The 23735-nt window shown below is 47.9% G+C and overlaps 1 protein-coding gene and 1 pseudogene across 6 annotated transcripts; both read right to left on the bottom strand.

Moving 5' to 3' along the window:
• Positions 1-1561: 1561 nt before the first annotated feature.
• Positions 1562-20783, bottom strand: ASL (argininosuccinate lyase). Of its 6 annotated transcripts, none has more exons than XM_047839328.1 (17): positions 12460-12549; positions 12195-12249; positions 8430-8624; positions 7972-8055; positions 7672-7728; positions 7431-7528; positions 6158-6235; positions 5990-6067; positions 5467-5519; positions 5058-5120; positions 4765-4879; positions 4507-4591; positions 4360-4419; positions 4005-4088; positions 3076-3156; positions 2823-2929; positions 1562-2704 (listed from the first exon to the last, which is right to left on the bottom strand). In XM_047839328.1, exons 2-17 carry the CDS (start codon positions 12204-12206, stop codon positions 2323-2325), a joined length of 1632 nt encoding a protein of 543 aa, XP_047695284.1. In that variant the 5' UTR covers positions 12207-12249; positions 12460-12549; the 3' UTR covers positions 1562-2322. The 6 variants fall into 6 exon arrangements, with proteins under 6 accessions (XP_047695284.1, XP_047695288.1, XP_047695286.1 ...); XM_047839332.1 differs by having other exon boundaries at positions 8430-8691; positions 12460-12518; XM_047839330.1 differs by having other exon boundaries at positions 8430-9115; positions 12195-12352; positions 12460-12502.
• A 1970-nt stretch (positions 20784-22753) lies between these two features.
• On the bottom strand, positions 22754-23735 carry LOC125154681 (60S ribosomal protein L9-like; annotated as a pseudogene).

The raw sequence follows: 23735 nt of genomic DNA, 5'->3' as shown, positions 1-23735 counted from the left end.
GAGGCAGAGAGGTCAGTCAGAAGATGCGACAAAGGAAGCAGAGGGTCAGAGTTAGAGATGGCAGTTATGCTGCTGGCCTTGAAGATGGAAGGAAAGGGCCACAAAGCCAAGGAACACAGATGGTTTTTAGAAACTGAAAACTACAAGAAAACAGATTCTTCTTTAGAACCTCTGAAAAAAAAAAAAGCATAGCCCTGCTGACCCTTGATTTTGTCTCAGTAGAACCCATTTCAGACTCTGACCTCACAAAGTGTAAGATAAATGTTTATGTTGTTTTATGCCACTGTATGGGGTAATCTGTTACAGCAGCAATAGGAACCCAATACAAGGTCACACTGAGCTTTGGTGTAAATAGCCAGTTGGTGCCAGAATAGAAAGAGGCAGACACAGGGCATAACTCAACCACGTATGGACAGTCTGGAGAAAAGTTACACAAATTCTTGCTCTCCCTGAGACAGGAGAGACTCCTTCTTTCTGGTCAAGTTGGACCGCATGTGTCTAGGCTCACATGTGGAAGGCTGGTTCCAGTTAAGGAGAAACTTTTAATAGGAGTGTCTGAACGTAAAGCTCCCACTTTAGATTGGGGTGTGCCCCACTGTTGGAGGTGGTATGGCAGGATGTATTATAATTACTATTTTAATCCTATCTGCTGTTTGATGGACATAAATCCCTTCATTTCTGAGACTAGATTTTAGGCATTCTCTGGATCAGCACTTTGACTCTAGCATGTGCAACAAGCATCTGGTGAGTTTGTTAAAATGCAGATTCTGGGGCTCCTGGGTGGCTCATTCGGTTAAGCGGCTGACTCTTGATTTCGTCTCAGGTCATCATCCCAGGCTTCGTGACATCGAGCCCCACATGAGGCTCTGTGCTGACGGTGTGGAGCCTGCTTGGGATTCTCTCTCTCTCTCAAAATAAATAAGTTAACATTTAATTTTTTTTAAACATTTTTATTTATTTTTGAGACAGAGAGACAGAGCATGAACAGGGGAGGGTTCAGAACAGAATCTGAAACAGGCTCCAGGCTCTGAGCTGTCAGCACAGAGCCCGATGCAGGGCTCGAACTCACGGACCGCGAGATCGTGACCTGAGCCGGAGTCAGCCGCTTAACCGACTGAGCCACCCAGGAGCCCCAATAAGTTAACATTTAAAAAATAAATTAAATAAAATAAAATGCAGACTCTGAATCAGGTCAGGTTGGGACCCAGGTGAGGTGCTGGTCTGTAGCAACTCTGGGTAACAAGATTCTAGAGACCAGTGATTTTCAAAGTTGAACGCACATCAGAATCACCTGAAGGCCTTATGAAAACAGCTGGGCCTCACACAGAATCCGATTTAATAGGTTTCATTAAGGCCTGAAAGTCTGCATTTAAAAATTTTTTTGTTTTTTTTTTTCTTTTTTGAGAAAGAAGAGGGGGGAGGGGCAGAGGAAGGAGACACAATCTGAAGCAGGCTCCAGGCTCTGAGCTGACAGCACAGAGCCCTCCGCAGGGCTTGAACTCACAAACCACGAGATCATGACCTAAGCTGAAGTCAGACGCTCAATCGACTGAGCCACCCAGGCACCCCTGAAAGTCTGCATTTTTAAACAAATCCCCAGATGATGCGGAGGTGGGGAGGAGAAACCACACTTCCAGAGCCACTATTCTAGAACATTCTGTGACCCATGGCTTTGGCCTTTTTTGGAATTTGGTGTTGTGTCCCCACTGCTGGAGTTTTGGTTCTTTAGTTTACCGTGTTTCCATTGCTCGTGGAAACACGTGGGAGGGCTTATTCATTCTTCCTTCAGTTTAGCTTTGTTCTTAATAAAACATAAATTTTAGATATTTCTTACCAGGATTTTGGTCAGATCTCTGCCGGCTCTGGGGACTCACTGCTATTGAACATCTACTGTGTGCCAGGCCTGGCCTCAGGCCCTTTGCAGACCAAATGTAAATCTTTGACTGCAACACAGGGCAGGCTCCTCCTATCTGTGGCCCTCACCTCATGGTCAGTGCTGGGAGTTTATCTGTACATTACTCTCTAGGGTGAAGGAGACATCTTCACCTGTGTATGAAGCTCACCTAGTGCGTGGCATCACACGCTACCTGGATGACTGATTTTACCACCAAATACATCATTCCCCCCACGAGAACACAGGACACCCTGTAATCATGCCTGATTGTTCAGGAAAGGGTCGGTGAGCACGGGGAGAATGTGAGCAGGGGAGCCTGGGGGACACTGGAAGGAAGGATAATGAACAAGGACTGAGTTAACCAAGCCCATCAGGTGCCACCAAGGTTCCAAGGAGGCCAAACCTCCCAAGACACCCTAGACGGGAGGTCACTGTGTTGCCCTGCGGTGAAGGGTGTGGGGCCCAAGCAGGGTAGGGGCTCTAATGAGGACAATCCCCTCTCCTCCTTCCCCACCCGTGACTCTGTCATCCCTGCCTATTTTCTCCACTATCTTGATGGCCCCTGCTACTCGCTCAGCAGACCCCTGGAAGCCCGCTGCTGAGGGAGACAGGCTAGGCAGGACACGAGCAGCAGTCTCCTCTTGGGCCCACTTTATTTGGGAGCAGGGTGGGGAGGGCTCTAGGCCTGCTGGGCCCGCAGCAGTGCTCGCACCTGGCCGATCTGCCAGTCGACACTGGCACGTGCCGTGCCACCCAGGGCAGCATACTGTTCCACACTGTGGCCGTAGTCCCACACGTGGCTCACATCGCCTGAAAACAGAGGGCTGGGGGAAGGAGGAGGAGATGGGCCAGGGCCCAGCTGGGCCACCAGGGGCCTCAGGGGCCCAGGCCCACCTCCTGGGAGGCAGTAGAGGGAAGGGGGCTGTACCTGATGGTCTGCAGCTCCTTCAGCGACAGCTGGTTGAGGGCCACCCCCTTGGTCTCTGCCATGAACACAGCTTTCCCAGAGGCCTCGTGGGCCTGGCGGAATGGCATCTGGGGGAGCCAGGGCGAGGGCCGCACTGACTCGGCCTTCCTCTGCTCCCTGTTCTGTCCATGTCCTCCCCCACGACCCCCAGCCCCAGCCTGGGCAACACCCCAATCTCCTGGCCCCACGCCCACCCCTGCCACTCCACACTTACCCCTTTGCGGACCAGATAGTAGGCGAGGTCAGTGGCCAGCATGTCAGGACTAAGAGCCCGTGCCATGTTCTCACGGTGAATCTGGGAGACGCCAGTGGTGGCGGTGGTGAGTCCTGGGGACCCTGGGTGGCGAAGCTGCCAGCCCCAGGCCCACGGCCTACCACCACCCCCATTAGCCAGGATGTCCCCAGCCTTGGGCAGATCCACTCTGATCCAGCCTACTCTGCCCTCTCTGCTTGAGCCATTTTGTCATCACTATTGATAATGTTTCAGTGTGCTACTAGGGGTTGCCGGCCCTTTTTTGGAGTCCTTAGCTTTAGCACACATCAGAACCAGAATACACCAGGGGGATGTATAAATCACTGGGCCCTACCCCCAGAGTCTCGAATCCAGGAGGTCTGGGGTGGGACCTAGGATTGCATTTCTATTACATTCTCAGGTGCTGCTGAGGCTGCTGGTCCCGGGACTACAGTTTGAGAAACACGGCTTTGAGACACATCCTAAACTATTTAAGAATGAAATGATATGATGGGGATTTGCTTAAAAATAACGAGGTGGTGGGTAGTGGGTAAAGATAGCCAAAGCAAAAGCAAGCCATGAGTTGATTATTGTTGAAGCTGCATGTTAGTCCATAGGGGTTCATGATACGTTCTCTCAACTGCGCATCCTGAAATTTCCCATAGTAAGTGATGAAAAAAGAAATCTGGTCAGGCCAGTTGATGGGACCCCTGGAGTCTAACCCAGTTCCATTCTACTGTAGCTAGCATCTTTTGTCACTTCAGTGTTCCCAGGGGCAGGAACAAACACATACCCACCTCCCCCTGCCTCAGATCTTCTGGACACATCAACTCTCATCTCCTCTCAGGATGGCCTCCTGGCATGCCCATCCCAGAGTGTAGGGGCCGAGGGAAGAGGGGGGGGTGGCTTGCCTGCAGTGTAGAAATGACGCCAGTGGCCACTTGGAGGACGGCACTCATGGTGTCTGACACTTCAAATACGGCTTCCTTGTCCTCCTGGGAGGCACGTGGCAGGAAGTGAGAGCCCAGCAGCCTTGTCCCCCAGCGAGGCATGCCCACTGCCTTCCACTGGGAACACTCAGCACCTCGTACAACCCACACCAGCAGGGAGGAGAGAGCTCTCAAGGGCAGTCAAGGGCTGGGTACATAGGACAGAAGGTGGCAATTCTGTGAACCCCTGCCTGGATGTGCCAGGGCCCTGAGAACTGGGATACAGTGTATGTGCAGTGTGTGGATGGGCCCCTCATCCACAGCCCCAGCCTCCCACCTGTAGGTCCTTGTTGTAGGTGCTTGGAAGTCCCTTGAGTGTCATCAGGAGCCCAGCACACTGAAGGAAGAGTGAGAAGCAGGAGGCTGGACCTCAGGACCCTCCGGGTCAGCCCAGAGCCTTGCCCCCACTCCCTGCCCTGCTCACCCGCCCAAACACGCGCCCCGCCTTGCTCCGGATCAGCTCCAAGCTGTCTGGGTTTTTCTTCTGGGGCATCAGGCTGCTTCCGGTGCTGGGGACAGAGATGCTGAGGCTGAAAGGGCTCCCCTGCCTCTCGGCTGGTGTGCTGTCTGGATCAGGGGATGTCCAGCAGCACGCAGTCCAGGTGTGCCCAGGGGATGGCAGGGGGAGGAGGGAAGCCGTGTGCCAGGTGCAGAGCTGGGGTAGGGCAGGGCCCGGACTTACCTATAGGCATCTGAGAGCTGCACAAAGCTGAATTCCTTGGTGCCATAGAGGATGAGATCCTCAGCCATCCTGCTGAGGTGGGTCATGCACAGTGAAGCCCAGAACAGGAACTCAGCTTGTGGGGAGAAAGGGAGAGCAGGCCTTCTGGTCACCAGGCCTCTCTTGTTCCTCGCTCAGTCTGGAGAATCCCCAGGTGGGACCAAACTTGGGGTGGGAGGAGGCTAGAGGACAAATTAGAGCACAGTGCAGGGGAGTGGCCCCAGGGGACAAGCGGGCTGGCCCCCAGGACTCACCCACAAAGTCTCGCTCACTGGTGGCATCCATGCTGTTGAGAGTGATGGCCCCAAAGTTCAGTTCTGGAGGACAGGGAAATGAGGAAGGCAATAGGGCTGGGCTGGAGGGAAAGAAGGGGCCTCCTCTACCCCAAACCAGGTTGCCCAGCCACCCCCTCCTTAAGACCCTTTCAGGGAGGAGAGTAGGGAGGGGCAGGATATGGGGGTTGGGTCGCAAGAAGGAAGCAAGAGGCCTGAGACTCCCCAGCACAACACACCCTGGCCACAGGCCTTCTCTGGCCTCTCTAGCCTCAGTGTCCATAGGTAATAAATGCAGTTTTCAACCAGACTCCTGCCCTCTCCAAGTGTGTGTGGGACCTGGCAGGTGCTGAGGGGGATCTCCCTGGGGAGGAGGGGCAGGGCACCTCACCTGCTTGGAGCAGCTCACGGTCCACACCCAGAGGGTTGCCTGCAATGGCCCCACTGCAAAAATAGGCGATTCCAGGTGACCAGGGCTCCTGGCAGGCAGGCCCTGGCACATACACACTTGCACACCCAGAGCCAAGCCCTGATTGTCAGGGCTGCCACCGAGTCAGTACGGGTGACAGAACACTTGTCCCCACGGCGGGGAAATGGTGGGCTGTGGGCAGCTGGATGGCTCTCCGGAACCTCTCTGGAGGTTAAGCTCTGACATACTCACTAGCCTGGAGGTTAAGCTCTGACATACTCACTAGCCTGGTTGTCCTCATCTTAGAGAGAGCTGGGGGGTGGGGTTCCATGCAGGGTTCCCTCCCTTCCACAGAGGAAGAACCCTGGACAGGGAAGCCAGTTACTTGCCTTTCTGTTCTCCTCTGTCTTTCCTGGTCCCTCCTCTTCTGTGGATCCCCAGGGACCATGTGACATACCAACCACTACCCCCAACTAGGCCCTCAGAGCACTGGGGCCTCACTCACCTCCCCAGGGGCAGGACGTTGACTCGCTTCTGTACCTCCAACAGCCTCTCAGAGTCTCTGGTCAGTGCCACGGCATGGCTGTAGGAAGGCAGGGGGCAAGAGGGTCAGGGCATCCTGGGCCCTCCTTTCCATCACAGCCCCTCCATGATGCCCCCCCGACCCACCCACCTCAGGATCCAATGGCTCCAGCGAATGGGCTGAGCCCTCTGCAGGTGTGTATACCCCGGGAAGAGGACGTCACGTTCCCTGTGGGGGAAGAATAAGGCAGGGCCTGAGGGGCTCAGGAAGTTCAGGCAAGGACTGCCTGTGACACCTGGGACCCTGCAGACCTGGCCCCTACAAGGAAAAGCAGGGCAAGCCTACCAAGGATCTGCCTGCACAAGAAACCAAGGGATCTCCTGGGGACAAACGCATCATAAAAGAGGCAGCCAGAAGTGGGGCGATCCAAGGACTAGGCCAGTGCCATGGGGCCTCCCAGGAGTAGGACTTTGGCTAGGACCAAAGGTGATTAAGTCTTCAGCGCTGAGCAGAGGTGAAAGCAAAGGAGGAGACACATGGTGGGTACTACGTGGCGGGGAGTCATGTTTGTGCGCACTCAAGTAGCTCCCAAGGACTCTAGAAGAGCCAGGGGCACTTTAAAGTGGGTAAGGCAGGGGCACACAGTTCTGGCTTATTTTTGTTTTTAATAAACAGCTTTACTGAGATATAATTCACACACAATTCACCCATTTAAACTGTACACCTTAGCTACACTCATCAACCACATCAACTTTAGAACATTTTCATCATCCCAAAGAAGAAACCTTGTAGTCATTAGCAGTCACTCCCTATTTCTCCCAGCGCCCCCAGGGTGACAGTTCTTATGCCCTTGTTTTCCCCCAGGTGGTAGGTCTGTGAAAAAGAGGTCACAGGGAGCTGGGAAAGAGGAAGGGTTAACCCTATCTCTGACACCAGGTAGGGACTTCTCGGCAGCAAAGTAGCCAGGTCTGCAAGGAACAAAGCCAGCGCCAAAGACATGAGGCCACAGGAGCCAAAGCTTGGGATGAGGTCATTGGGAAGCAGCTTTGGGGATGGGGGGTGGAATGGGGACATAGGGCATAGGCAGGCTAAAGAGTGACCGTGGCTGCCCCAGGCACAGCCAGCCCCCTTCCTCAGGCTTCAGGGCACCTGCCTAGTGGCTTAGCCTCCTGCTTATGAAGCCACAAAGGGTGAGCTCACCCTGCCTGCTGAGCTTGGCTGGCATGGGAGTAGCAAAGAGCAAGAAATGCCCCCATTCCTGGCTGCTTGCCTCACTTAGTCTAGGAGTTCCAAGATGCCCATGAACCCCAGGCTCTCCGACCCTCTTCACCTCTGCTACCTAGATCTGCCTGTCTTAGGGGAGAGGAGCCCCCGGCTGCCCTCATGCCCCTCTCTGCCACCTGGGTGTCCATGGGAGACTCACGCCTCTGCCCGATCCACCATAGTTCTGATGAGCTCCCAGAGGAGGGCGGAAAGTTTAGAGCAGTTCTGTCGCATCCACAGCCTGAGGTCTGTGACCACCTGTGGGGAGGAGAAGGCAGCACTCAGGGAGACAGATGTGTTGCTTCGCTGGGGAACCAGACCACTGCTGAGCCCCAAATCTGCCTCCTGGGTCCCCCAAGATTGGGAAGGCATGGGGCATGGGGCAGAAGAGCTAGCAGCACCTGGTCATTCCGACTTCGTCCTGTGTGCAGCTTCCCTGCAGTCTCACCGATGAGCTCCTGGGGGTGGAGGGAGGCATGGGGTCAGGGTCTGCCTGCTCGTGGCCCAGTGGGGTCAGCCCAGGCACGCCCTGGTTCCTCCCTCCCTACTCCTGGTCCCTGCCGTCTCTGCCCAGGTCGCCTGTTCTGGGGTCTGGCCTGCACTCTGCCAGTGATGAAAGGAACAGAATGATGGCGCTTATGCTCCAAGTGACTAAGGGCCAGGTGAAGAGGGGAGGCCAGGGGGACCTGAGGGGGTCGTACCTTCAGACGCCGCTCATTGGCCGTGTGAATATCTTCATCATTGGGGCTGAGTTTGAAGGTGCCCTGAGCCCACTCCTCAGCCACCTGTAGCAGATGGCAATGATCCCAGGGGCCAGGCATCCACAGTCAAAGGGCCCCATCCCTGGTTGCTTGCACTCCCACTCTGATCACTGACTGTCTCTGTATAGGAGCTGAGTCCTGGGGGTGCTCCACAGGAACAGTGAGTGTTCCACAGGGGGTGCAGTCACTGCCCCCAAGGGAGCAGCTCAGGCCCAGCCATCCCTCCCCCATGAGCCACGGGCATTAAAGGATGAAGAGAGACAGTTTAAAGGGCACCTCGACATTTAATCACAGGAAATGACATGCATGGAGAGCACTGTAACCTGTGCTCGGGACTTGGTAGGGGCCTGGGACCACAGGGAGGAGCTCTAGGGTGGCCCTTAGGGTGGAGAGAGTACCTTGTCAAGTCCATGGAGTATCTGGTCCATCTCAGCCTTGGTGAGGAGCCCCGCCTTTTCCAGGCCCCGGCTGTAGGCCTTGCTGCCCTGCACATCCACCTCCCACAGGTGCCGGTCATAGGCAATAGATGAGTTGAACTTCTCCATGATGGGGTCCACTGCTCCCACAAACCGGCCACCCCATAGCTTCCCGCTCTGGCCAGGAGAGCAGGAGCAGTTAGTGTCCTCCCCACCCTTGAGGACAGTGACTCTCACAAAGGGCCTGCAGGAGAGTTATGAAGTCTGATGGCAGTGGGAACCAGCAGGCAGGGTTATTCTCGCTGGACATACAAGGAAACTGAGGCTCAGAGAGGATCGGGAACTTGCCTGAAGTCACTCAGGGAGTCAGTGTGTGAATGTGGCTGGACACTGAACTTAGGGTTCTTTCCTACCATGTGACACTTCGCTAAGGAAATGATGGCAGGGTACAAGACACCCTGAGACCACAGCAGAGTTTCTGGGACCTTTTGTCACTGACCAAGGGGAGAAGTCACTCTGGAGTCCAGAGTCTGAATCCAGCTGATATTCCAGCGCTAACGATAAGAATCCTGGCTAACATGTAGTGCATTCTCACTGTGTTCCAGGCATAACTTTAATTGCTTGGCATGCGCGGACGGAAACTCTCTGAAGCAGGTACCAAGTGTATCCTTGGGGAAACAAGGGGAAAAGCAAGGCACAGAGCAGTTACATGGCTTGCCCTTGCTGGGGGCGGTAGGGCCAGGACTGTGGCCCAGCTATCTGCAGCAGAATGCAGGCTCTAAACCCCACATTCCACCAGGGCTGCTCTGATAGCCCTGATACCCTGAACTTTTGTGGCAGGGACAGGCAAGAAGCACCTGAGGGGCCCCATCAGGCTCAAACGACCAGCATCTCTTTACCACAGCTTGGGGTGGGGCCTAAGATCCCAACCCCCACCACTCCCTTGGAGAGCACCTCTGACACATTTGTTATCATTGGCTTTCTAGAAGGTCACTAGCTGACCTTCTGTCCCTCCGGGAGCCAAGGGCAGAGGGGTGGGACAGAGACACCTCTGTTTTGAAAGAGGGCATAGGCCACAGCATATGACAGATGGGGAAGGGGTACAGAACACATGGGGAGCTGCCTTAGCTCCCAAAATGCCAAGGATTAGGAGAGTGTTGCCTGGGTGCAGGTAGGCATGTCACTTCTCTGCCAACTTTCCTGTGGAGGGGGAGTTTATAATGGCCTCTGGGGACCTATCTCCTCCTCTGTCCCCCTGCAACGTCCAGGACCTCTCCCAGCCACCTGATTGTGGGCATGTTATACAACCTCTCTAAGCCTTGGGATTACCGCTCTATAATATAAAGTCAAGAGTAGTACCTACCTGATAGACTTGTGAGTATTTCATTACATTAAATTTACTAAGCTCATACATAGCACAGTGCCTGGCACTCAGTAACCTCTCTTAGTAAGGGAGGGGCTGAGGGCCGCTAGAGCCAGGCGGCGCTTTAGAGCCACTCCTGGTTGTTGTGTGCACCATGGGGGCCTCCACTGTGCTCTGGCCCCAGACTGTGAGATGACCTCCTCACTGCCCAGCAGCCTTGGCTGCCAGAGGACTCTGACCTGCAGCAGCAGCCTCCACCCCCCTCAACCTTTTGAGCCAGATCCATCCCTTACCCTCCAAGCCTAGATCTCCACAAAGCACCACGTGGGTCCCTGGTCCTGACTAGTGGGGCCAGCAGGCCAGGGCCAACCAGCCAGGATGGAGAACCAGCCCACCCCCCTCAGCCGGGAACCTGGCACTGCCTCTTCCAGCAGGCCTCTGGACTCCCTGCCTGGGTTGTTAGTAATAACAACTACTTAACAAGTGGGGCTGCAGCCAAACCAATTAGTACCAACCCACAGGACGGCCTGGGGCCAGCAAAAGTCACCTGATGCTCTGGTCTCCTGAAGGCAGCCCACTCTGTATTGGGGCCAAGCTCCTACCCCACTGGCAGGCTTAAAAAGACCCCAGATGGAGGTCAGAATGAGGTGCCATCATTTGGGCTCTGAAGACGGGGGTGGGGGGTGGGGTGGGGGTGGTGGGGAGGGGGTGGGTGTCTAATGTGCGGGGAGAGAGCACTCCTCTAAGCTAGGACACATCAGGGCCAGAGTGATACCTTTGGAGCAGGACTGCTTGGGGTTGGAATGAATGAGCAACAGCCAATTTAGAATGCACAAGGGAGGGGCCCCTGGTGGCTCAGTCAGTTGAGCTTCGGCTCAGGTCATGATCTCATGTTCATGGGTTCGAGCCCCGCATCAGGCTCTGTGCTGACAGTTCAGAGCCTGGAGCCTGCTTTGGATTTTGTGTCTCCGTCTCTCTCTGCCCCTCCCCTGCTCGTACCCTGTCTCTCAAAAAAATAAAATGAAGGGGCGCCTGGATGGCGCAGTCGGTTAAGCGTCCGACTTCAGCCAGGTCACGATCTTGCGGTCTGTGAGTTCGAGCCCCGCGTCGGGCTCTGGGCTGATGGCTCAGAGCCTGGAGCCTGTTTCTGATTCTGTGTCTCCCTCTCTCTCTGCCCTTCCCCCGTTCATGCTCTGTCTCTCTCTATCCCAAAAATAAATAAACGTTGAAAAAAAAAATTAAAAAAAAAAATAAAAATAAAATGAAATGTTTAAAAAAAAAAAAAAGAATGCACAAGGGAAATAACCTGTTGTTACTGTATCATTAGCCACCATTTATTGAGCACCTACTATAGTCCAACAACTTGGCCCTGTGCTAGGCATTCTACATATGCTATTACACCCTCCTATCAAGTGGGCCCTGTTACCCTGGGAGATCAAGTGACTGCTTCAGAAACCAAATTTGTTTGCCTCCAAAGTGCAAGCCCTGATCCAGAAACTAGCAGGGCAGGCATTCTTATCCAGTCTATTCAAATGGACAAACTGAGGCCTAGAGAGAGGAAGTGATTTGTTAGCTAATGAGGACCAAAAAGGACTGGAACCTAGATCTCTGGTTTCCCAGACTCCAGGTTCCTTCATCGGCATCAAGCCAACAGCCCCTTTCACCGGAAGGGTTCAAAACAATGACCTCATGATCCAGTACCTTACAGAGGGAGGCGGAAATCTATTATTATTCCCATTTGCCAGATAAATCAACTGAGGCCCAAGGAAAAGAACCTGTACCTAGGACTCCTGCCACTCAGTGGTCAGGAAGAGAACCCAGGAGCCCCCTGGCTCTAAAGAAGAGAGGCCAGTGAGACAGGAAGCCACCAGGCACTGGGGCCACTGGGGCCACAGGGCATGGTCCCCTACCTCCTGGTTCTTTCCACAAGCCAGAGTCATGTGGACTCTGCCACCTAATGACAAGTGCTACAACAGGAGAAGGGGCGCAGGGTGGGGACTGACAGAAGGACATCGGGAAAGCAGGAATGAAGAGGTGAGGAGGCTGAATCAGTGGGCAGCTCCTTTCTTGCTCCCTCGCCGGAAGCGCTGTCAGGCCAAGGCCACCTTCGCTAGCAGTGTGGGTTGGTGAATGCCACACAGGCCCCTGGGGAGCGGGGAGGGGGAGAGTAGAAGTCCGCGCAAAGATCTTTCCCAGGCTCTAGCAAGTGCTCCAGGAGGAACCCACCGCCTGGAGCCAGAGGAGACAATTACCGGCAGGGTGGCCGGCGGCGCGTCCGGCATGGGGAAATCCCGTGTGCAGGTCAGGGCCCTGGCTGGATCTCAGAGCGCCCCTCCCCCTCGTTCGGAGACTCGGAGGACCTGGGTCCCCGAGGTCCCACTCACCTCCGATGCCATGTTGGGCGGTTCCTCGTCGTTCAGGAGCCTCGGTCGTCCGGGTCTGGAAGACAAGCCAGGACTGACGACCTCCTCCGACCCCTGGGTGGAGTCCCTCGGGCGGGGCGGGCTCTGGGCTCCGGCGCGGCGCTGGACCCAACGCAGCCCTGGGGAGGCGGACGTGGGCAGTGCCTAGGGCTCGCCTCACGGTCCTCGGCGTCCTCCGCTCCGCCCGCCGCGCGCGTCCCTCCCGTCCCGCCTGCCCGGCACTCACCACCTCCTGGCCGCGCGGTCACCCTCTAGCCAGCCACCTGGCGGGGGTTTTCTGGCCCAAGGAGCGTCAGCCCCTGCCCGTCCCTTGCCCGCCTCCTGGCGGCGGCCGCACCAATCCCAGGCGGTCTGGCGAGGTGGGCGTTGCCTCCACCCTCCAACACCGGCTGTGGGCGGAGCCTTCTCTGGAGTGGCTTAGGGTAGAGCGGCCCCCAGGGCGGGGTAGGGGCAGTGAGGGTGGTGCCCGAGCGACAGCGCTGAGGGCAACAAACTGTGCCAGGCGTTGGAGACAGTGGGCTAGGCCTAGCGGGCTCACAGGATACATAAGGTGAAAAGGCCTGCCCGATCATTCATTCATTCAACAAACACGTGCCTGGCACCTCAACTCGTTTGGGCCAGGTAGAGTTAGACCCTAAAGAAAAAGATACGATACCTGCCTCAAGAAGCCCTGACAAAGCTTGGACAGGTGTTCTGGGAGCATTTAAGGCAGCGTGGAAAGGGTGTCTACTTGGGGTACTCAGGGAAGATTTCCTTGATCTGATCAACTATTTAACAGAAACGACAAGCTGGGTTCTAGGCGCTGGTGGCACAGCATCCAACTTCTGCCCTGCAATGGCTTCTGGTGATGTCCCCTGAGTTGGGTCTTGGAAGAGGAGAGTTAGCTCCCCAAAGAAGAGGATTAGAATTTTCCCTGCAACGAGAGTAGCCTGGGCAAAGCCTGGGAGGCCAGAATGTGAATAGCCTGCCTGGAGAACAGGAAGCGGTCAGAGTGGCTATAACAAAGGGACAGGAGTGGGATGGGCAGGAGCGGTGGGAAGTAGGTTGGGGCAAGAATACGAAAGGCTTTGAATGTCAAGAGAAACAATTTGGTCTTGGTCCTGTAGATCATAGAAACCAACAGACTGGAATCACTTGCAGTTCCTAGAATGTATTAGGCTGATTCAATCCTTCTTAAATGCTCTTTCTTGTGCTTGGAATGCCCTTCCTCCACTGTCTCACTATTTCCCATTTATTCATTGGTATTCTAGCCAAGCATCATCAATGTCATCAATGTCAGGGAGATTCCCAGATGACCCAGATATCCAGCTCTGTGGTCGCACTGGATCCTATAGATGCATCTAGTAGTCTTTCCCTAAATTGGGAGCACTGTAGTTTTGAGTTCTGGGTCTTCTTCCCTACCCAACTGAGAGCTCCTTGGAAGCAAGTCCTCATCCCTTTTATCCCTGTGACCCCCAGCCATTTCCTGTCTTCTCCCACAGAAGTCCCATAACTGGGCTGCATCAGGCCACAGGTGGACAGAGATGTGGAAGCCCATGAAACCAGCTCTGAGCCATGTGGTCCTCTAAACTGCAACAGCATTGTGGCAAGTCCCTGGGATCTACCTGCTGGGGTCTGAGGCCTGACATAGCTTCCTGGGAGGCCAAGTGTGAAAGCCAGCAGTACTCTGCAAACATGAGCTCACATCCCTGAATATCAGGCAACACGCAGGGACCAACGCTCTGGCAAATGAATTGAGGCTGGAAAGGGAGTCAGGGAAGACGTCTGGGAGCAGGGCTATAAACACAATGCATAACACAGGTAGTACTGTAACTATAACACCTAACACAGTGGCTCAACTGGTGCCAGACTGTGCTAAATCCTTTACACGATTGATCTTCCTTCACAACAGTCCTGTTTATAGATGGAGAGGCTGAAGCTGCAAAGGGTTAGGGATTAGTGGACTTGCCCCATGGCAACCAGTTAGAAAGAGACAGTCTGGCTGCCCACACATGACAGAAGAGAGACTGTGACCCCAGGTTTGCTTGCAACAAATAGCAAGCTTGTCCTGTGTGGAGGTCCCTGCAGGGTTGGGGAAGGGAACTCAGGAGAAGGAGGAAGACAAAGAGGTAGCATGAAGGCTTGTGAAGAAAAAAACCCAGACGCATCAAAAGAGTCTGCAGCTAAGACCCTGACGGTAGACACTAAAGTGGGCATGACCCTTTATATTGAGGAAATGTCCTTGGCACTTAGGACTCATGAGAGCAGAGCAGCCAAGTTCTCTTAGAAAAAGCTGAGAACCCCGAACAAAACTTTGGGGAGCCTGAGAGAGGCTCAGAGAAATGTGCCTGCCAGTGGCCAGTCTATAATCAGCACAGAGAAGATAGATAGGAAGGACAGGTCCTCTCTAACCACCAGGAGGCCATCATCTGCTACCTGTAGTCCATAGAGAGGTCAGACAAGGGATCTGAAGAGTGACTATCTCAGACTTTCAAGAGACAACATTCAGTCCATACAATGGTCTAGCCACTCCTGCCCCAAGTAGGCTGTTTAGGGGACCCTACGGTTGGTGTAGGAGCATGACTAGAAGGAAGACTGGGCCTTGGGTCATGGTGGAAATAAGTTGCAAGAGCCATATTCTTGGGGGCCTCTTTGATGACCAGCAGACTCAGCTTCCCTTCAGACTTCCAGAGTGTGGCTGCTAGAGTTTGGGGACCGGGTGAGTCCATTCCAAGGGAATTGCTAGGGTTGCCTAATCCTATAATGCAACAGAAATGGTAACTGAGATTGGATCAAATTCTCAAGCCTTAATAAATGAAGCCGCACAAATTCACTTCCAGAAGACCCAGACTAAAAGAAAGGCTAAGGGAGTTCTTCATGCTGAAGGGAAATGACTTAAGATGAAAGCTTGGGTCTACAGGAAGGAATAAAAAGCACCAGAAGGGGCATCTGGGTGGCTCAGTGGGTTAAGTGCCCGACTCTTGATCTCAGCTCAGGTCTTCATCTCAGGATAGCCCCACATTGGCTCCATGCTTAGCATGAAGCCTACTTAGAAAATAAACAAACAAACACCAGAAAGAGCAACTATGTATTGAAGACTTTATTCACTCTTCTTAATTTCCTTAAAGACAAATGAGTAGGGGAGCCTGCTTCGCTCAGTTGGTAGAGCCTGCAACTCTTGATCTCAGGGTGTGAGCTGGATCCCCAACTCACTACTTTTAAGTAGAGATTACTTAAACATTACTTTAAAAATGTATTGTTAGTTTTATAGCAAAGTGGAAGAGGATACTAATGGAATTATACTGGTGTAAGGTGGTTATGTTATACATGAAAAGATATACTAATATCAATTCAGGACAAACTGGAGTAAGTTAAGGGTTCATAATGTAATCCTTAGAGCAACCACCAAAAAAAGATACATCTAAAAACCTAAAAGATGAGATAAAATGGAATATTAAAATATTCTTGATCCAAAGGAAGTCAAGAATAAAGGAAACAAATACAGATAGAAAAAAATAAGATAATAGACTTAAACAACTGTATTAATAATTACATTAAGTGTAAATGGGTTAAACACTTCAATTAAAGGCAGAGATAAAAGGCAGAATGCATTTAAAAAAGTAAGATCCAACTGTATGCTGCATACCAAAAAAATCACTTAAAACATAAAGACTTAGACATAAAGACATAAAAGGGATGGAAAAGATATACCATTTAAGCACTAATCATAATAAATCTGGAATGGCTGTATCCATATAAGACAAAGTAAACTTTAAGGCAAGAAATATTACCAGAGATAAAGAGGGTCATTATATAATGATAAAAGTATCAATTAATCATTAAGTATTAACAATCCTAAATGAGTATGTTCCTAAAAACACAGCTTCAAATTATATGAAGCAAAGATTAAAGATAAATAAATAACTCCAAAATTATAATGGGAGATGTTAACATCCCTATCTCTATGATTGACAGAACCAGTATCAGAAAAATCAGGAAAGATATCAGTGATCTAAACAAAATTATCAAGTAACATGACCTAATTAACATTTATAGAACATGCCACCCAACCATGGCAAAATAAATTATCAGTGCCCTTTGGAAGCAGCAGAATGATGATGATAATTTTTGTATGTAAAAAATGACCTTAAAAATATATTACAGTATAAATATATACTATGGAATATAACTCAAGGTATAAAAATAAATGAACTATTGATACATGCAATGACTTTGCTGAATTGCCAGGATATTATTCTTAGGGGGAAAAAAAAGTCAGTCCCAAAAGATTACACGTTGTATGATTCTACTGATATGACATTATTGAAATGATGAAATTTTAGAAATGGAGGACAGAGTAGCAGTTGCCAGGGGCCAGGGATGGTGGGGAGGTGGTTATATAAGGACAACATGAGGAATCATTATGGTGTTGGGACTTTCAGTATCTTAACTTTGTGATGGGTACATGAGCGTACACAGGTGATTAAATTGTGTAGAACTTAATACATATATAGGCACATACTAAAAAGAGTACAAGTAAAATAGGGAAATCTGAGTAAGATTATTGGATTATATTAATGTCAATATCCCAGTTGTGATATACTATAGTTTTGCAAAATGTTACCACTAGAGGAAACTGAGCAGAGTGTAAAGGGATATTTCTGATCATTTATTACAACTGCATATGAATCTAAAATTATCTCAAGAAAAATTTCAGCAAGAATATATTACAAAATCCGTTCACATTCACTTTAGAAAATACCTACAATAGATAATGACATGAGGTTATGTGTGGTGTTTTTTTTTTTTTTATGTTTATGTATTTATTTTGAGAGAGAGAGAATGTGCAGGAGGAGGGGCAGAGAGAGGGAGAGAGAGAATCCCAAGCAGGCCTGATGTCAGGCTCAATCTCACAATGGTGAGATCATGACCTGAACTGAAATCAAGAGTCCGATGCTTAACTGACTGAGCCACCTCGGCACCCCTAAAATCTAAGAACTTTTTAAAACATAACCTCAGGACACATGTCATGAGTTCAAACTCCACATGGGGCTCTGAGCTGACAGTGTGGATCCTGCTTGGGATTCTTCCTCTCTCTCTGCCCCTCCCCACTTGCACTCTCTCTGTCTCTCAAGATAAATAAATAAAAACTTAAAAAAAAACTTCTAATCTTTTAGAGATACATACTGAAGAATTGTTAGGTGAAATGATTTATCTGGGATTTATTTTAAAATGCTCCAACAATAAAAAGTAGTGAAGTTGGTAAGATATAAGATTTGCAAAATGTCAATAGCTGTTCAAGTGAGTATTTTTGAAAATTTCCAGGTGTTGGGCACCTGGGTGGCTCAGTCATTAAACATCTGACTTCGTCTCAGCTCATGATCTCGCAGGTTCATAAGTTCAAGTCCCACATCAGGTGAGCTTGAGCCCTGAATTGGGTGACCACCAGGGCTGTTTCAGGTAAAATTCAAGCCCCACTTGAGGTGAGCCCTGCTCTCTCTCTCTCTCTCTCTCTTCCCCTTACTCACCCGTGCCCTCTCTCTCTCCCAAAACAAAACAAAACTTGTTAAAATGTTTAAAAGTGTTTTAAAAAAAATGCTCACAATCCCACTGTTAAAACCCTAATGGACCTGGATATACACAAAGGTATGTGTGTATATATATATACATATATATATGTGTGTGTGTGTGTGTTATATTATATATAATACACATATATAGTGTATATATTAGCTTTATTGAGATGTAACTGATATACAATAATACAAAAATATTTAAAGTGTACAATTTGATGTTTTGACATATACTTACACCCATGAAATTAGCCATAATCAAGGTAGTGAATGTATCCATCATACCCAAAAGGATCCTTATACCTCTTTGTAATCCCTTCCTCTTGCCTCTCCCCCATCCATAACTGAGAAACCACTGATCTGCTTTTTGCAATCATATTAGTTAGCATTCTCCTGATCTATCTATCTATCTATCTAATCTGTTTTTGTCTGGCTTTTCTTACTCAGCATAATTATTTTGAGATTTATCCATGTTATTACATGTATCAATAGCTCAATTCTTTTTATTCCATTGTATGGATATGCCCCAGTTTGTTTATCTGATGTCTGTTGGTGGACATTTAAGTTGCTTCCAATTTTTAGCTATTACAAATAAAACATGCACGTACAGGGGCGCCTGGGTGGCTCAGTTGGTTAAGTGCCCGACTCTTGATTTCAGCTCTGGTCATGATCTCAAGTTTGTGAGTTCCAGCTCTGAATCGGGCTCTGTACTGACAGTGAGGAACCTACTTGGGATCCCCTCCCTCCCTCTCTCTACCCTTCCCCAGCTTGTGGTCTCTCTTTCTTTTAAAATAAATAAATAAAACTTTTAAAAAACTCATGGCAAGTGTTTCTATGCACATATGCTTTCACTTCCTTTGGATAAATACCTATGAGTGGGATGTCTGGACCACATGGTAGGTGTATGTTTAATTTTTAGGGACTTACCAAATAGTTTTGAAAAGTGTCGTACAGGTGTACTTTTCCCACCAGCAGTATATGAGAGTTTCAGTTCTGAACATCCTTGTGAACACTTCAAATGGTCAGTCTTTTAACGTTAGTCACTCTTATGGGTGCATAGTATGTTTCATTAATGCTTTAATTTGCATTTCCCTAATGACTAATGCTGAGCATCTTTTCATGTGGTTATTTGCCATCCAAGTATTATCTTCTTTGGTGAGGTACTATTTTGTTTTTTCTTTGTTTTAACAGCATTTTTCTTGGAGCAAAAGTTTTTAATTTTGATGATACAAGTCCCTTATCAGATGTATGATATATGATCTGCAAATATTTTCTTCCTATTCTTTAGATTGTCTTTTCACTTTCTTGTTTGTATTGTTTGTAGCAGAAATGTTTTTAATCTTGATGACGTTCAATTAATCCATTTTTTTCTTTTGTTGCTTGCACTTTTGGTGTCATATCTTAGAAAATATTACCTAACTCAGTCATGAAGATTTACTTTGTTAATTTTCAGTTAAAATTTTCTGTATGGTGTGAGTTAGGCATCCAATTTTATTATTTTGCATGTGAATATGCAGTTTTTTTGGTACCATTTGTTGAAAAAAACTATTGTTTTCTCCCCTTGAATTATTTAGACGCTCTGGTCAAAAATCAATTGACCTAAATGTAAGGCTTTATTTCTGGATACTCCATGCTACCCCATTGACCTGTATGTCTACTTTATGCCAGTACCATACTATCTTGATTAATGTAGTACCGTGGCAAGTGTTGAAATTGGTAACTGAGTTTTCGAACTTTTTTCTTCCTTTTCAAGATTGTTTTGGCCATTCTGGGTCCCTTGTATCCTCATATGAATATTATAATTAACTTGTCAATTTCTGCAAAAAAAGGTCAGTAGGGATTTTGATAATGACGTATTGAGTCTGTAGATCAATTTGGAGAGTACTGATATTTTAACAATATTAAGTCTTCCAGTCATGAACACGGGATGTTTCTAATTTAATAAGATCTTATTTAATTTCCTTCAGTAATATTTTGTAATTTTCAGGGAACAAGTTTTGCACTACTTTTAATAAATTCATTCCCAACTATTTTATTCTTTTTGATGTATTATAAATGGAATTGTTTTTCTTAATTTCATTTCCCAACTGTTCACTGTTAATATATAGAAATCAATTGTATTTCTATATATTACATTTGATTTCTATATATTGATTATATATTGTATATATAGAAATACAATTGATTTCTATATATTGATCTTGTATCTCGAGATCTGTCGAATTTGTTTATCCAGCAGTTTTTTAGTGGATTCCTTATGATTTTCTACATACAATGTCATGTCATCTGCTAATAAATAGTTTTGTTTCTTCCTTTCCAAACTGAATACATTTTTTTTTTTGCCTAATTACTCTGACTAGTCCCTCCAGTACAATTTTTTTAAATGTTTATTTACTTTTGAGAGAGACAGAGACAAGAGAGACAGAGCACGAGCAGGGGAGGAGCAGAGAGAGAGAGGGAGACACAGAATCCAAAGCAAGCTCCAGGCTCTGAGCTATCAGCACAGAGTTGGATGTGGGGCTCTAACTCAGGAACCATGAGTTCATGACCTGAGCCAAAGTCAGAAGCTTAACCGACTGAGCCACCAGGGTGCCCCCCTCCAGTACAATTTTGAATAGAGGTGATGAGAGTGGACATCTTCATTTTGTCCCTGATCTTAGGAGAAAAGCATCCAGTCTTCTACCACTAAGTATGGTGTTAGATGTAGGTATATTCACTTCCTAGCATGGCCATAAGAAAGTACCACAAACTGTCACGGCTTGAAATAACAGAAGTTTATTCTCTCACCGTTCTGAAGTCCAGAGTTTGGAATGAAGGTGCCGGCATGGCCATGCTTTTTCTGAAGGCTCTAGGGAAGAAGCCTTCTTTGCCTCTTCCCAGCTTCTGGTGATTCCGGCCAGTCCTTGGCATTCTTTGACTTGTAGTTGCACCATTCTGATCTCTGTCTCTATCTTTACATGCCCTTCTTTCCAGTGTCTCTTCTACGTCTTTGTATCCAAGTCTCCCTCTCCTTTTCTCTTAGAAAAATACCAGTCATTGGATTTAGGGCCCACCCTAATCCATTATGACCTCATTTTCACTTGAGTACAATGCAAAGATCCGATTTCCAAATAAGGTCATATTAACAGGTCCTAGGGGGGCTGGGACTTGAATATATTTTTCCAGGGGGATGGGTGGTGGTGGCATAATTCCATCCACTACAGTCAGGTTTTCATAGATCCCGTTTTCTCAGGTTCAGAAAGTTCCCTCCTATTCCTACTTCATGGTTATTTTTCTTTAAACCATTGGTTATTTTTTTTTTAATGTTTATTTTTGAGAGAGAGAGAGAGCACAAGTTGGGGATCAGCAGAGAGAGAGGGAGACACAGAATCTGAAACAGGCTGCAGGCTGAGCTGTCAGCCCAGAGCCTGACACGGGGTTCGAACCCATGTACCATGAAATCATGACCTGAGTCAAAATCCGATGTTTAACCAACTGAGCCATCCAGGTGCTCCACCATCTATTACGTTTATAGAGATTTAAATAGTAAAAAAGGGACGCCTGGGTGGCTCAGTCAGTTAAGCGTCCGACTTTGCCTCAGGTCACAATCTCACGGGTTTGTGGGTTCGGGCCCTGCATCGGGCTCTGGGCTGATGGCTTGGAGCCTGGAGCCTGCTTCGGATTCTGTGTTTCCCTCTCTCTCTGCTCCTCCCGAACTCATGCTCTGTCTCTCTCTCTCAAAAATAAATAAACATTAAAAAAATTAAAAAAATATATATAGTAAAAAAAAAGTCTTATGTATTTACTTATGTAGTTAGCATTTCCTGTGCTTTTTATTCCTTTGTGTGGATCCAGATTTCTATCTGCTATTATTTTCCTTTTGTCTAAAGCATTTCCTTTATTTTTCTGTAGTACCAGTGATGAATCCTTTCAGGTTTTGTACATCTGAAAATGTCTTTATGTTACCCTGTTGTTGTTTTGAGAAATATTTTTCCCACATATGGAATTCTGAGTGGACTTTTACCCCCAGTATTTTAAAGATGTTGCTCCACTGTCTTCTCATTTGCATTGTTTCTGATAACAAATCTGTCAGCCTTATTTTTGTACCTCTGTATGTAACATGTCTTTTTTTTCCTCTAGCTGTTTTATATATATATACACACACACACACACACACGTATATTTATATATATAATATATTACATATATACATATACATATATGTATATTACATATATACATATACATATATGTATATGTATATTACATATGTATATATGTAATATATTATATATATTTACATATGTATTTATATATAATTTTTAGAGACAGAATGCAAGTGAGGGAGAGGGGCTGGGGGGGTGGAGAGAGAGAGAGAGAGAGAGAGAGAGAGAGAGAGAATCCTAAGCAAGCTCCATGCTCACCGCATGGGGCTCTATCCCACAACTTTGGGATCATGACCTGAGCCAAAACCAAAAGTGGGAAGCTCAACCGACTGAGCCACCCAGGCGCCCTTCCCTCTAGCTGCTTTTAAGATTTTTTTCTGTATCATTGATTTTGATACACCTTGGTGCAGTTTTCTTCATTTTTCTTGTTCTGGAGATTGTTGAGCATCTTAGGTCTGTAGATTTATAATTTTTAATATTAAGAGAGCTTTCCACCCTCTTCTTTCTCCTCTTTTTTAGATACTCCAATTATTTGTACATAAGCATGAAGTGTCCCACAACTCATTGATGCTCTTTTATTTTGGGTGATTCTATTTCTTTCTGTGTTTCATTTTGGATGGTGCCTATTTTTATGTCCTTAATTCACCAGTCTTTCCATCTATAATATCTAATCTCCTGTCCATCCAATTCAGTATCTCCAATCTTGTAGTTTTCTTTCCTTTTCTTTTTTTAACACACAGCTGTTAGTGCATCTTTAAAATATCACAAAGAAGTCTGAAAAATCTGGCATCTTGTGGTTTCTGTAGCTGGACTAACTTAGGTCTTATTCATTAGCCTGCTGAACTTTTTCTTTCTCAGAAACAGATACCATCCAGAAATTTTCTGATATCCTTTTTTTAACTCTTGTGGGTTGCTGAAACAAAGCAGCTGAATTTGATGTAAGTTCAATGTCATTTCCTTCAAGAATTAACTGATCTTTCTGGGGAGATACTGAACAGGCAATGCCTGACCTCATCTGAACCCAGCAAACAGATGTATTTCATATTTCAACAAGAGAACCATTCTCCTGAATAACAACATTGATGGGAAAGTGAACATACACATGATGTGGGAAACAAAGACAGAAGGAAATGGCAAATAAAATTAAATTTCCTTATAACCTGCAGCCTGCTGGCAAATACTTGAGGCAAGCAGAGGTTTCTCCAGGAACTCCCTGCTATCTTAATGCTAATGCTTTGCCAGAAGGAAAACCAACCTTAGCTTGACAATAGTATCCTCTTCTTTAGCATATGAAAATCTCATTGGAAGCTTCACCTTGACTTTACCTCCCCCAACTCCCTATTAGATAACCAGTTTCTTTTCATGGTCTTGGGGCAGCTCTTCCTGCCCCTGGGTCCTGTCCTGTGCTTTAATAAAATCACCTTTTTGCACCAAAGACATCTTCAAGAATTCTTTCTTGGCTGTCGGCTCTGGACCCCACCACCCCACCATCACCCCTAGAAAAACTCAACACACAGACTTCATCTTGTAATGGAAACACAGTGTAACACTCTTGACCATGTTTTTTGTACATGACTACGATAGCGTGAACAGTAGCCACTTCCTTTATATTTCCCCACCATTTGTCAACTCGGAGCCTCTTCTTTTTCTTTCCAAGGAAACTGAGTTCTACATTGATGTAGTTGAAGTCCTTTGACAGGTTTCCTCTGGGGGCCTTCACAGTAACTAATAGTATAGCCCTTCAGAGTGATGTCAATGTTTTCTGGAATGCTGAAGGTCTGCTTGAGAATGATCTTCCTTCTCAT

The sequence above is a fragment of the Prionailurus viverrinus genome, chromosome E3, assembly GCF_022837055.1.
Source record: "Prionailurus viverrinus isolate Anna chromosome E3, UM_Priviv_1.0, whole genome shotgun sequence".
Classification (NCBI taxonomy): domain Eukaryota; kingdom Metazoa; phylum Chordata; class Mammalia; order Carnivora; family Felidae; genus Prionailurus; species Prionailurus viverrinus.
This window is presented reverse-complemented; position numbering and strand designations above follow the sequence as displayed.

Bases quoted from the DNA above. Each gene is read 5' to 3' on its own strand.
- ASL (XM_047839328.1), bottom strand. The intron at 6,068-6,157 runs GTGGGTGGGTCG...GCCTTCCTACAG, and splicing joins TGGAGCCATTGGATCCTGAG to CCATGCCGTGGCACTGACCA. The intron at 5,121-5,466 runs GTGAGGTGCCCT...CCTGTCCTCCAG, and splicing joins CCGTGAGCTGCTCCAAGCAG to AACTGAACTTTGGGGCCATC.